At 45.2% G+C, this 14,022-nt stretch overlaps 1 protein-coding gene across 3 annotated transcripts; it reads left to right on the top strand.

Moving 5' to 3' along the window:
• Positions 1–794: 794 nt before the first annotated feature.
• On the top strand, positions 795–6,221 carry LOC309347440 (cell adhesion molecule CEACAM18-like). 3 transcript variants are annotated; one of them, XM_081872014.1, is made up of 4 exons: positions 795–978; positions 1,374–1,742; positions 3,647–3,738; positions 5,970–6,221. In XM_081872014.1, the coding sequence occupies exons 1-4, from the start codon at positions 936–938 to the stop codon at positions 6,030–6,032; spliced, it is 567 nt and encodes a 188-aa protein (XP_081728140.1). In that variant the 5' UTR covers positions 795–935; the 3' UTR covers positions 6,033–6,221. The 3 variants fall into 3 exon arrangements, with proteins under 3 accessions (XP_081728140.1, XP_081728142.1, XP_081728141.1); XM_081872016.1 differs by having other exon boundaries at positions 796–978; positions 3,647–3,784; positions 5,975–6,221; XM_081872015.1 differs by having other exon boundaries at positions 796–978; positions 3,647–3,769.
• The last annotated feature ends 7,801 nt before the right edge of the window (positions 6,222–14,022 follow it).

Here is a 14,022-nt window from a genome sequence, read left to right on the forward strand (position 1 = left end):
TTACACTGATCCTTCTAGTGCTTGTGCTCCCCCTTCTGGTCAGGAGGGGTAGTGATACCAGGAACTCACCATGATCAAATAATGAAACTGATGGGTTTTTATGGTTATGTAAAGGACCCCAAGGGCCATCTAGTCCAACCCACTAGAGTGCAGGAATCTCAGCTAAAGTATCCATGACAGACGGCCATCCAACCTCTGCTTAGAAACCTCCAAGGAAGGAACCACATGCCTTGAACTCCTTGGAGAAAGCTTGGGCTACAAATGTGAAAATACAATCACCTAATTGGTAGAATGTGAAAATTGAAAGTGCCTGGAATATACCTGAAGGGACAAGTCCATATAGTCCCTCCCCCACCCAGTGGCGTACTGTGGGTTGCCAGTGCCCGGGGCTGTGAGGAATGAGTGGGAAACAGCCAGAATACGCATGCGCATTCAACTGCCTAACAGTGTCAGCACCACCCAGGAGATCTGGAGAGGTCACCTCCTAGTTTGCATGGAGAAGCTGCTTCAATTGAGCCTAGTGACGATAGCGCACAATTGTATTGGGGCAGCACCCAGTGTTGAAATTTTGTGCACCCCCCCAAATTTACACCCAGGGCAATCACCCCTCTGCTTCCCCCACGCTACGCCACTTTCCCAGCCAAATCACAGCCTTAGATTGATATATAAATTTGTAGTCTGGCTATCTGAGTGGGACACCATAAAGGGCTCCCCACTTCCAGTTCAACACAGTCCAGGCTGCTTTGTGACGTCCACTGGTTGCCTAGGAGATCGCAATGGGGAAGGGGGCTGCTGACTGTGAGGCCTCCTGAGCTCCAGTAGGGGAAAGCCTAGGGTGGGTTGTGAGCAGGTGGGTTCAGCTGATGCCCCCAGAACAGGGAGCAAAGAAGATAAAAGGAACCCAGGCATCCAGCTGGGCATAAAGGGAATCTCCCATGATGCCAAAGACCTTCACACCTCCAGTGTTCCTTCTAGCAGGTGAAAGATTGGCGGCTCCCTGTGGAGCAGTGGGGGTTAGCATAGTGATGGTGTGGGGAGGAGAGAGACCCAGATCAGCTGTGCTCTAAAATTGTGGTTTGGGAAGCAGAAGGCTATCTTGAACTCCACATTAAGGTAAAGGACGTGATTTGAACTGCTAGGTGGGCAGGAGCAGGGACTGAGCAACGGGAGCTCACCCCGTTACGGGGATTCGAACCGCCGACCTTCTGATCGGCAAGTCCTAGGCTCTGTGGTTTAACCCACAGTGCCACCTGCGACCTACACATTGCACAGTTGCAAATGTCTCTGATTGGGGTGAAAAGGGTTACTGTGTGTTATTGGCTCGTTCCTTGACCCGAATCTCTTTCCTCTTCTCTCCCCCTCACCTCCCTCAGCCCATATATTGTTTTCTTCCTTTGTGTTTCTGGAAGCGGACCAGAACTTTACCCTCCTCATCACCGTCCAGCCCTGGTTCCCCCAGGTAGGAGGGGAGGTCTTGCTGATTCCGGAAGAGACCAAGGAGAAGGTGGACACCTGCAGCTGGTTCCGGTGGGATACGGCTGAGAAGAATCAGATCTTGGTTTATCAACCACCTCCAGTGAAAGATGTTCAATACAAAGCCTCGTATACTGGGCGGGAGTCTGTGAACACGGATTGCGCCTTGCAGATCAGGAACATATCAGTCTCAGATATCACGTACTATATAATGCAAAGAAACACTACTAAGGAATCAGAAGTGGGGCAGATATTCTTAGTGGTCATAGGTAAATGTTTCACATGCCCCTTCTTAACCTACACAATCTTTCTTCCCCTCTTGATATCTCTCTACAGACACGCACCGCATGATGATATCATCTGGTGTGTCAATGATGTTTATTGTGTCTTGAATCTGAATAGGTATTTTGGTTTCGTATATTTAGCAGTTGGGCTGCAACTCAGTGTATCTATCTGGTACGCAGGCTGAGACCATACCTGCCCGCAGACTATCTCGCCAGAGTGGTGCATGCTCTGGTTATCTCCTGCTTGGACTACTGCAATGCGCACTATGTGGGGCTACCTTTGAAAGTGACCCGGAAACTTCAACTAATCCAGAATGCGGGAGCTAGACTTGTGACTGGGAGTGGCCACCAAGACCATATAACACCAGTCTTGAAAGACCTTCATTGGCTCCTAGTACATTTCCAAGCACAATTCAAAGTGTTGGTGCTGACCTTTAAAGCCCTAAATGGCCTCGGCCCAGTATACCTGAAGGAGCGTCTCCACCCTCATAATTCAGCCCGGACACTGAGGTCCAGCCCCGAGGGCCTTCTGGCAGTTCCCTCACTGTGAGAAGTGAGGTTACAGGGAGCCAGGCAGAGGGCCTTCTCGGTGGTGGCGCCCACCCTGTGGAACGCCCTTCCATCAAATGTCAAGGAAATGAACAACTATCTGACTTTTAGAAGACATCTGAAGGTAGCCCGGTTTAGGGAAGGTTTTAATGTTTGATGTTTGATTGTGTTTTTAGTATTCTGTTGGGAGCTGCCCAGAGTAGCTGGGGAAACCCAGCTAGATGGGCGGGGTATAAATAAATTATTATTATTATTATTATTATTATTATTATTATTATTATTATTATTATTATTATTTTCTGCATGTATTAGGTTTACTATTTATTAGGGGACAGGTGGTAGCTCAATGGGTAGAGCTACCACTTGGCATGCAGAAGGTCCCAGGTTCAATCCTGGCTTCTCCAGGTAGGGCTGGGGAAGACCTGGCTGGAACCCTGAAGAATTCATAGACTCATATAATTGTAGAGGTGGGAGAGATCCTGAGGGTCACCTAGTCTAGGAATCTTTTTGCCCAACATGGAGCTCGAATCCACAACCCTAAGATTAAGCACCTCATAGTCTACCAACTGAACTATCTTGTTGAATCAGTGCTGAGCTAGTTGGACTGACTCATAGAATGACAGAGTGAGAAGGGACCCCGAGGTTCATTTTCTCCAACCCCCTGTAATGCAGGTGGCCTGTATGGGGATCGAACCCACAACCTTGGTCTCCTCAGTACCACACTCTAGCCAACTGAGCCATTTCAACAGAAGGCAGCCTCTTTTGTTTCTTGGAGAGGATGATGTGCTTGGGTTCAGCTGAACGAAAAGAATAAGGAGAACTTTAAGCAGGAGCAAGATATAATTTAAGCAACTGAATCTGTGTAGGACCATAGGAAACTGGCGATCCTTGTTCATCTAGCCCAGGGCAAATAGCATGTCTCCATCCTCATCCAAGGAAGCAAGAGTTCAAAGGGCAAGGATGGAGAAGTGCGTTGGCGAGGGTTACAGCCAAGAGAGGAGGTGTGGCCTGAGGACCAGGAAGAGAAGCTTGGAGGGACGCAACCTGCTCACCCCTCCAACCTAGACATGGAACTTTCTCTGCTCACACTTTTAGCCTTGAGACCGTACCACGTAGTGAGAAAAGAGGGGGGGGGGTTGCCACAGCAAGCATGGGAGAAACGGGAGGGGAACAATCTTTTCAGAAACCATCTTGCGCTGCCTCAGTGGCCCTGTTTTGTCTCCAGGACCAATGGAGAGGATGGGGGGGGGGGAATGCCCTTGGTACCTGAGATAAACAAGAGACAAGGAATTACAGTTCTCCTTCTTTACTTCTCACCTGGCCTTTCTCTGTCTCTCCAGAAAAGCGATCTGACACGAAAAAAGGGACGAGCGTCTCTGGAGGAGCCGTCGCTGGGATTTTTGTGGCTTGCCTACTCGGGGCTGTCTTTCTTGTAGGCCTGATTTCCTACACAGTCACACAAGGTTTTGTACGGTAATGTAGATAATTTAACAGAAAGGGAGAGGGAGAAAAAGAGAGAGCGAAAGAAAGAATATCAGACAGTACTTCCGGCAAATTTGTCTTGGATGCAGGTAGGATCCGGGCCGGCTCACACGGGATGCAAGGCGAGGCAACTGCCTCAGGTGGCAAGATCCGAAGGGGCAGCAGATGCAGCCTCCAATGAATGAATGGTCTGGGAAGCTCATTGGAGCCCGGATCTGCCGGCGCCTCAGCAGCAGCCCCCCTCAGGCTGCTTTTACAACAGCCTTTTGGCCAATAGGAGGCACCGCCGGTCTTCTCCCGCCTTAGTTCCCCATGTCAATCTTTATCCCACCCCCCATTTCCACTGTAGATTTTCGCTGTCCCCTTCTTCCCTGGCAGGGTGCGCGCACCATTTCGTGGCATGCCTCAGGTGCCGAAATCTCTTGGGCCGGCCCTGAGTGGGAGGATGCTGTTAATCACTTAAACCATGTATTTATTACAGTGACCAACATAACCTTCATTGGTTGCTCTGACTTTTAAAAAGTTGCTGTTTCCAAGGTGATAGCTATAAACAGTGCCTTTCCCCCCCCCCCCGGGGGGTACACAGGGGTACGCATATCCCTAAACATTTTGTGAAACTAATGGGAGAAGAAACTAAAAATTTAAATAAAAAATAGTTTCTTCTCTAGCACGGTGAATCGTCAGTTCGGTTTCTACCCCCGATGGCGGCCTTTTGGCCATTTACTGTATTTATCTTTCCCGATTCGAACTATAAAATGGTGATGTTCTTGAGCCAAAATGAGAATACCCCTAAAAAAAATTTAAGGAAAAAAGCACTAGCTATAAAGCTATGAGAATGGCAGACCCTCCAAGTGTCCCTATTTTCCAGGGAGAGTCCCGGATTTACAGAAGCCATCCTGGTTTCTGATTTGATCCCGGAATGTCCCGTTTTACCTCATGATGGTCCTATTTTCATGGGAGAAATGTTGGAGGGTGGGAGTTATGAGACCCCTGAGCCAAGGTGATAAGTAACCATACAACCTTTAGAAGACACCTGAAGGCAGGCCTGCATAGCAAAAAAAAATTTTAAAAAAGTTTACTGTTTTATTATATTTTTAAATATGTTGGAAGTTGGCTGGGGCAATCTAATCAGATGGGTGGTGTATAAATAGTAAAATTGTTGCTGCTTTTGTTGCTGTGTTGTTATGGAACAGGGCATTCTTATTTTCATAGGAGAAATGTTGGAGGGTATGGGATGGGGTGCTCAGAAGACCTTCATTTGCTGAAGCGCTGTGGGTTAAACCACAGAGCCTAGGGCTTGCTGATCAGAAGGTCAGTGGTTCGAATCCTGCGATGGGGTGAGCTCCCATTGCTCGGTCCCTGCTCCTGCCAACCTAGCAGTTCGAAAGCACGTCAAAGTGCAAACACTTCCCAGGGGGAAGGTAAACGGCATTTCTGTGCACTGCTCTGGATCGCCTGAAGCGGCTTAGTCATGCTGGCCACATGACCCGGAAGCTGTACGCCGGCTCCCTCGGCCAATAATGCGAGATGAGCGCTGCAACCCCAGAGTTGGCCACAACTGGACCTAATGGTCAGGGGTCCCTTTACCTTTAAATGATGCTGAGACTATCCTCCGGGAGGAGGCCGTGTGAGGTCCAGGGGTCCAGCATGTATATCCAGAAGTTCTCCCTCAGAGAAATCCAAGACTGGATGTTGACATTGGCTGCCAGTTCATTTCTGGGCCCAGCTCAAAGTGCTCACCTTAATGTTTGAAGCCTTAAACGGCACAGGCCCCCAATGCTTAGTCCTCCACCTTCCCTACAGATTCCCTTGGGTGTTAAAATTGTCAGAGGGAGCCCTCCTGGTTGCTCCACCACCCTCAGAAACTTGGGAAGGTTGGCCCAAGAAAGGGCAGTCTCTATGGCAGCTCCTAAGTCGTGGAACTTCCTCCCCATTGAGATGTTTCTGTCACCTTAAGTTTTCGGTGAAAGCAGAAGATGAACCTCTTTGTCCTGCTTTTTGATGCCTGAGATGCACATTTACAACCCACCTTATTTCTCTTATTGTACATTGTTTTAAATGTTGTATTTTAGTTGTTGTAACCTGTTCTGGAACCTTAGGGTGAACGGGTGGTGTGGTGATGGTTAAATAATATTGGTGGTGGTGATTCTGGTTTTCAGCCTTTAATTGGTTCTCTTCCAGGTAAGAAAAATAGCCAATAGTGCAGAAAATTCTTTGGAGCCAAGCCCAGAAGAGCTTCCTTGAGTTCCACGGATTTTATGTTCCCCATCTCCCCAAGAAGAGAAGCTCCATTTATTTGAAAATGATAATGGAAGAATCAAGAACCCCTTGATAAGCATCAGCCTTTGTACCTAGCCCAAACCCAACAGGGCAGGGGAAAAGCACACCTTCATGTCCACTGACTAAATTAAAAACAAAACAAGAAAACCCTCCGATGCTTAGTTTTGACTATATTCGTACTTTGTGCCAGAGATTGTGGAGATGGGACTCACCATGTTCCAGAGCCGTGCATTGTGTTATATTATAATATATAAAATTATTGTAAGTCACCATGAATAGTTCTGTAGGACATCAATGATGAGAACCATTGAAGGAGGAAGTAAACTAGGTTATGAATTGTGGGCTTATAAATGCTCAACCTCCACTGTTCTCACTGGTCCTTCCAGTACCTCTGCTCCCCTTTCTGGACAGGAGGGGTAATGACGCCAGAAACTCCTTATGATCCAAGAATGGAATTGATGAGTTGGCTTTTTCATGTGCCTATCATGATAATTGTCCCTCCCCAGTTCTATCTGACTATTGGTACTTAGCTGGAAGGGAAGACGACACCCAAGGATCCAGGTTGTTAGGAAACCTCTATTTCCATCCCCCACGCAGAGCTACAAAACTCCAGAGTTCCTTGGAAAGAAGGGCTAACTGTTAAACCAAACTACAAATTGCATCTCTTTGAGGGGAATGAGGGTCCCTCAGCACCTTTAACAAACTACATCTCCCATAATTCTTTGGGGGAAGCTGTGGTTGTTTAAAGTGGCACTGTAGTGCTTTAGATTTGCGGTGTGGATGTGGCCCCAGTTTTGTATCCTACAGCATAAGAAGAGTGTCAGTTTGCAAAATGAAATTGAGGTGTAAAACCTCTCTCTTCATTCTTATTTAAAAATTGTTGGCAAGGCTGCACCAAACTGGGTGCTTACAATAACAGACGGAGGTAACCATGGATCACGTTGGACCCAACAAATAGCTACAATACAATGTTTGGTGTAAGATGTCGCGCTCAATCTTTGTGTTGCAAACAACCCTCTGGCAATTGGTCAAAGACAGAGCACCCCACCCCCACCCCCCTTTGGGGGGAAGTTCTTTATTATTATTTCATCTTATAATGTATATAAAACAGAGAGAACAATTATAGCAACAGACGAAATGGAAAGGTGAAAAATTAACTATAAAACAGGCATGCAGACAGAGCAGTTGCAGTGGAGGAGCATGGTTTCATGGTACCCCGGCTGCGCGTACAGAGGGCTGTGTGCCAGCCAAGCCCTCACCGCCGGATCAACACCAGCTCTGAGCCGCTTTGTGTGGTTGGGATGCTCCCTGCACCACCCTGGCAGAAAAACACAGGATAATCCTGTCGAAGGGAAGAGGAATGAATATTCTACAGACACGAATACCATATTTTTCCATGTATACCACGCCCCCATGTATAAGATGCACCCTATTTTGGGGGACTCAAAATTAAGAAAATGGGGGGAGATTGCCCAGAGTTGTTTGTGGAGGTAACACTCCGCTTTGTGAAGGCAAACCTCGCACCAGACATGCAACAGTGTGTCAAGGAGCGTTGTGCCTGCTCTCCCTGACCTTTTGCCTTCTTGGCTGGAAAACAGGGTTTCCCCCCTGACCTTTTGTCCTTTCACAATTTGTTTGCTTAGACATTTCGCTTGGCTGAAGCATGACAGGGGATGCAGACGTAATCAAGTATTGGGAGGAACATATTCGGGAAACACCTGCTGACACGTGTATTTGCTAACGCTGGAAATGTACTTAGATGAAATACATTAAATTCAGGATGGTGTCACTACTGTTTCTAATTGCTGACCTGCTAATAAAAGGAGCCTCGGCAGAGCTAGCCGGCAGCTTGTTTGGAACATGCTTGCCAGCTCGCTCCTGCACAGCTCACCTGCATCCAACCTCCTGTCATCTCCGTTATTCCTACAGTTGTTGAGCTTTCTTGGGGGGGGGGGTTTGCAACAAATCGCTCACCCACCCCAGCAATGCTGCCATTAGCACACGACACAGAGGACACCAATCGTCTGCCCAATCGCCACCAGAAGCCATCAATCGCTCGCCCAATTGCCACAACAACAGCCAATCGACAGCAGCCCTTGCTACAACCACCAATCAGCTTGCGACAAAAACCAATCCCCCATCCCCACTCTGCACTATCCGTGTATAAGACGAGCCCCAATTTAATACATTATATTATCAGGATAAAACCTTGTCTTATACACAGAAATGTACGGTATGTACCTGGTTGTTGCTGAGATTGAAGTGTTTTGATTAAGAGGTTTGATTAAGGTGGTGGTGGTGGTGATTTATTCAATTTATAAACTGCCCTATACCCAGAGGTCTCAGGTCGGTTCACAAACAAGACCACAACATATAAAAACAAACCAAAAGCAGTAACCCAATAACGCCCCCCCAAGCCACATTCTGAAAGGGTGTTGGATGTCAGTAAGATCAACCAAAGGCCTGCTTAAAAGGGAACGTTTTTGCCTGGCGCTTAAAGGTGTATATAATGAAGGTGCCAGGCGAACTTCCCTGGGGAGAGCATTCCACAGATGGGGAGCCACTGCAGAGAAGGCCCCGTTCTCATGTTGCCACCCTTTGTGTTGGCTATTTGCAGTATGGTAGCGCTGCAGAGAGCTTGCTGGGGAGACCATGCATTAAAAAGAAAGGGACTCAAAAATAACTTAAACAAGGTTTTAATTACAAAAACAAAAACTCCTTATACACTAAATACATTAACAACAAACCAGACCCAACCACCAACCAATCACCCAGGGTAATGAGAGAGCTAGGTGCTGCTCCTTATATACTACATGCAAATGCTGACACACCTTAATCAATGCAACTCAGCAGCACCTGCTATGTTTCACAGCTGTAAAACTGGGTCTCGTTATCTTGCTCTGGCCCTTGCTCTGGCCCCTTAAAGACATACACATTAGGTGAAACAATGATGAACCTTTACATTTAAAGAAACCATTCAACATTTCCCCTGCGGTTCATCATTGTGGAACAAAAACATAAAGCATACTTTGTACATGTTTTTCATGTGTAACCTTTGGAAGTGCTTTTGTAAAAATGTCCGCAATTTGATTATCACCTGGGACATATTCAAATACAATCATTTCGTCAGCAATTAATTTCTTTACAAACTGCAAACGTAATCTCAAGACTCTAGTGCGCTGCGTATTGGTCTCTGAACACAGGATAGCGAGTCCGCTCTGGGAATCAAGGTAAACTTTTACTGGTAGTGTTACTTGCATCTGTAGGTCTGCAAATACTTGCAGATACCATTCCACATCACGAGTGGCCTGAACGCATGCACATAATTCACTCTCTGTTGTGGAGAGACAAATAATGGTTTGTGTCTGGGACTTCCATTCAAACGGACAACCGCTATAACAAAACACCATACCAGACACACCCCTGCAATTATTTTGTTCCACTGCATGAGATGCATCGCAGAAAATTTCAAAACCTTTGTCAATACTTGACGTAAACTGCAACCTATAATGTTTGGTATGTTTAAGGTACATTACCACTCTCTTAAGAGCAGAGAAACATTGTGTAGTAGGCTTTTCCACAAATTTTGCCAGAAAGTGAAAAGCATAAGTTATATCTGGTCTTGAGATTCTTTGAATGAAATTTAGCTTGCCTATGGCAGAATGATACAAAGTTTTGTTAGGAAATGGCTTATCTTCGCCTGTAAAGGTGAAACCACACACCATAGGCGTTTCCTTCCCATTTGCATTTTCTAAACGTAGCATTTCAACAAGGTCATCAATTTTTGCAGTTTGATGAACCAGAAAAGATCCATTTTTGCCTTTCTCAATTTGCATGGATAAGTAATTTTTAGCTATGCCTAATTCCACCACATCAAATTTCTTCTGTAACTGTGAAACTACCTCTTCATATTCCTGTTTAGTTTTTGTAGAAATTAACACGTCATCTACATACACGCATATCTTTGTTACAGAGTTTGCCCTTTCCTTTATAGACACACATGTGTCTGCCTTTCCTTGTGAAAAACCAATATCCAGCAATTCTTTTGCTAAAGTTTGGTGCCAGTTCCTTCCACTTTGGTGCAGACCATAAAGGGATTTATTTAATTTGCATACCAAACCTTCAGCGGCGTCTATGCCTTCAGGGACACGCATAAAAATTTGTTCTTTTAAATCTGCAAACAAATATGCAGTTTTTATATCTAGGTGATAAACAGAATGTCCACGTTGTGATGCATCTTTTAACAAAAGCTTAACTGTTTCATATTTTACACTTGGTGAATAACACAAATCATAATCTTCGCCTGGAATTTGTTGAAAACCCTTAGCAACTAATCTTGCTTTGTACCTTACAACTTCATTTTTGTCATTCATTTTAACTCTATAAACCCATTTTGAATCAATAAGTCTCATATCTGGGGTTTGTGGTACAAGAGACCAAGTGTTATGCTCTTTTAAAGAAGCTATCTCAGAGTTCATAGCTTTATACCAATTTGCAGCTTGGTGCTTAGGTAAATTCTGAACGTCACTGTAGCTTTTTGGCTCAAAAACCACCTTATTGGCATACACAGTATTAAAATGTTCATCTGCAAATCGTTGTGGCTTCTACCTCTTTCTATCTGAACGTCTCAGTCCGGAAGGAGAGTCAGACTCCTCAGACTTAATGGGACTAAGTGAACTACTAGTTTCAGGTAGTAAATCATCACTGTCAGATTGAAGAGTTGCCTGTAGGCTAAGCTCACGGTCAGAAAAATCAAGAGAATCTAACCTCCCCTCGGGTGCCTGTGACTTTAAATCATCAAACAAATTATCAGATTCAACAGGCTTTTTGTCTTTTTCCATTAATTCAGAAGCACCATTTCCTGCTGCTGCTGCTGCTTCCTCTTCTTCCTCAGTACTATCTATAGCGTCAGTATCTTGGAAAACAGCAACTCCATTCCAATTTACAGTTTGTATCATGCTTCTGGTAATATGAAATTTGCCAGTTGCTGGTATGTAAATTCTGTACGCCCCCTGCTGGTATCCCATGAATTTTCCCTGAACAATACGCTCACCCAATTTCTGCTTAGCGGGATAATGCATAATTACATCTGAACCCCAAATGCGTAGGTATTTCAGATTAGGGCGTTTTTTAAACAGCTTCTCATAGGGGTTGACATCTAAACTGCGATAACTGCGATTTCTGACATAACAAATTGCATTAAGCGCTTCAGCCCAAAAGTCTTTGGGCAGATTAGCATCGTGCAGCTACGTTTTAACCCCTGCCTGCAGGTCACGCTGCACAACTTCAACAAGCCCATTTTGCCAGGGACTTCAGGGGCAAGATAACTCATGAGTAGTCCCCTGCACTTCCAGGAATTTCTCAAAATCCTCAGAAACAAATTACCCGCCCCGGTCAGAAAACAGGTTCTTAATTGGTTTGTTAAAGTGCGTTTTTACCCAGTTGCAAAAAACTTTGTACTTCTCAAATGCTTGTGACTTTTCAGCTATTGCATAAGTCCAACAGTATCTACTATACTGGTCTATCAGGGTAAGCCAGTACTTAGAACCTCCTAATGATGGTGGGAGTGGCCCAACTAAATCACAATGTACACGTTCAAATGGCTCAGTTACTTTCCTATCTGAGCACCTACCCTTGCGTGCAACCTTAATCTTATTCTTGCAACAGGATAAACATTGCATAAAGAATTTACATGGTTTTAAGTTGAGGCCATTAACAATATTCTTTGTCTTAATTACATCAGCAAAATTCAGGTGTCCCAGAATTCTGTGCGCCTCATGGACACACCCAGAATGTGGCCTTACATTCCTCAACCCCTGGCTTGACTGTGCTGCTCTGCAGTTTATAGGCAATTGGGAGTAGGTGCGAAAATACAGTCTATATAAACCATCAGAGTCCCAGGCATACAATAGACGTTTGTTCCCATCGAAAAACTCACACATTGACTTTAAGAAACGTACAGTTATGCCTTGATGAGCAAAACACCTTACTGACAATAAATTGTCCACTGACGGGCAGTAAATGCAGTTCGCTATTGTTATGTTTAAAGAGTCAAGTTTAACAGTACCCCTGCCAAGCGACTGCAAGACTTGTGAATTGGCTAAATGTACATTACCAATTTCCTCTTCATAGAATCATAGAGTTGGAAGAGACCACAAGGGCCATCGAGTCCAACCCCCTGCCAAGCAGGAAACACCATCAGAGCACTCCTGACATATGGTTGTCAAGCCTCTGCTTAAAGACCTCCAAAGAAGGAGACTCCACCACACTCCTTGGCAGCAAATTCCACTGTCGAACAGCTCTCACTGTCAGGAAGTTCTTCCTAATGTTTAGGTGGAATCTTCTTTCTTGTAGTTTGGAACCATTGCTCCGTGTCCGCTTCTCTGGAGCAGCAGAAAACAACCTTTCTCCCTCCTCTATGTGACATCCTTTTATATATTTGAACATGGCTATCATATCACCCCTTAACCTCCTCTTCTCCAGGCTAAACATGCCCAGCTCCCTTAGCCATTCCTCATAAGGCATCGTTTCCAGGCCTTTGACCATTTTGGTTGCCCTCCTCTGGACACGTTCCAGTTTGTCAGTGTCCTTCTTGAACTGTGGTGCCCAGAACTGGACACAGTACTCCAGGTGAGGTCTGACCAAAGCAGAATATAGTGGCACTATTACTTCCCTTGATCTAGATGCTATACTCCTATTGATGCAGCCCAGAATTGCATTGGCTTTTTTAGCTGCCGCATCACACTGTTGGCTCATGTCAAGCTTGTGGTCAACCAAGACTCCTAGATCCTTTTCACATGTACTGCTCTCAAGCCAGGTGTCACCCATCTTGTATTTGTGCCTCTCATTTTTTTTGCCCAAGTGCAATACTTTACATTTCTCCCTGTTAAAATTCATCGAAAGATATAAACAAGCTTCGATCATTGCAAACGTGGTGAGATGCTCCTGAGTCCACAGTAAAAGACTTCCACTTGGCACCTTTAATTCTTTTATGATCTGCAGTCCGAGCATGAAAAGCTCGCGTCTCGTTTCTGTCTTTACGGTACGATGTCGACTGCTGGGCTGACAACCGTGACTGACAAACAGAAACAGGCTTAGGAGTACTTTGCTTTCTTTTGGATCTGCAGTACTTTGCAAAATGTCCTTGTTTATTGCAGAACCAACAACGCTTGGCAGCTTTAAATGCAGTTGTATCACCACAAGTTTGCATATGGCGTTCCTCATTCTTTCTGGAAATAGGAGTGCTTATGGCACAAGCCTCCCTTCTATCCAACTCGCCCATTAATCTTGCCGTTACCCCTTCCACAGTTAATTGCGCTGGTGGAACGGCAGATATCTGGCTAGCTATACCATCAAAGTCCTCATTAAAGGAACAAAGAATGATAAAAACATTATTTATATAGACATGTGTATTTTTCAAAGCTCGAATAAAAATGTATTTACAAAAAAAAAACAAAAAAACATACTGAATATCAGGTATGTCCATGTCCCTTCGAATTAATTCGCCGCGTATTGCCTCCAGACGTCTCAAGTGTGCTGCCAAATCACCACCAGGCTGCAACTTCGTCTGGTACAGCTGCTTGAAAAACGTCAATGCAGACGCTGACTCTTTTCTAACATGCACTGCTGCAAGACTGTCCCACATTTCTTTGGCAGTTTTCTTATTCCTTATATAGACTACTTGCTGGTCGCTGACTGCCAAATTAATTATCGCCCTGGCTTTCGCATCTCCTTTCGACCAGGCATTTGTTACAGGGTCAGGAGGGTCATCAGTTACATAGGTCCATACTTCTCTAGAGGTCATAAGCGCCACCACCCGAAAAGACCATAAACTATAGTTCTCATCTGTTAGCTGTGGAAAGACCAGAGCCTTCTCAGCTTCTGGAACCCGGTCAACCATTCTGGAACTCTTCCAGACCCACAGAACTACGCTAACAGGAGAAGGAGTTTTCAA

The sequence above is a fragment of the Podarcis erhardii genome (assembly GCF_964252035.2).
Source record: "Podarcis erhardii genome assembly, chromosome: 7".
Lineage (NCBI taxonomy): Eukaryota > Metazoa > Chordata > Lepidosauria > Squamata > Lacertidae > Podarcis > Podarcis erhardii.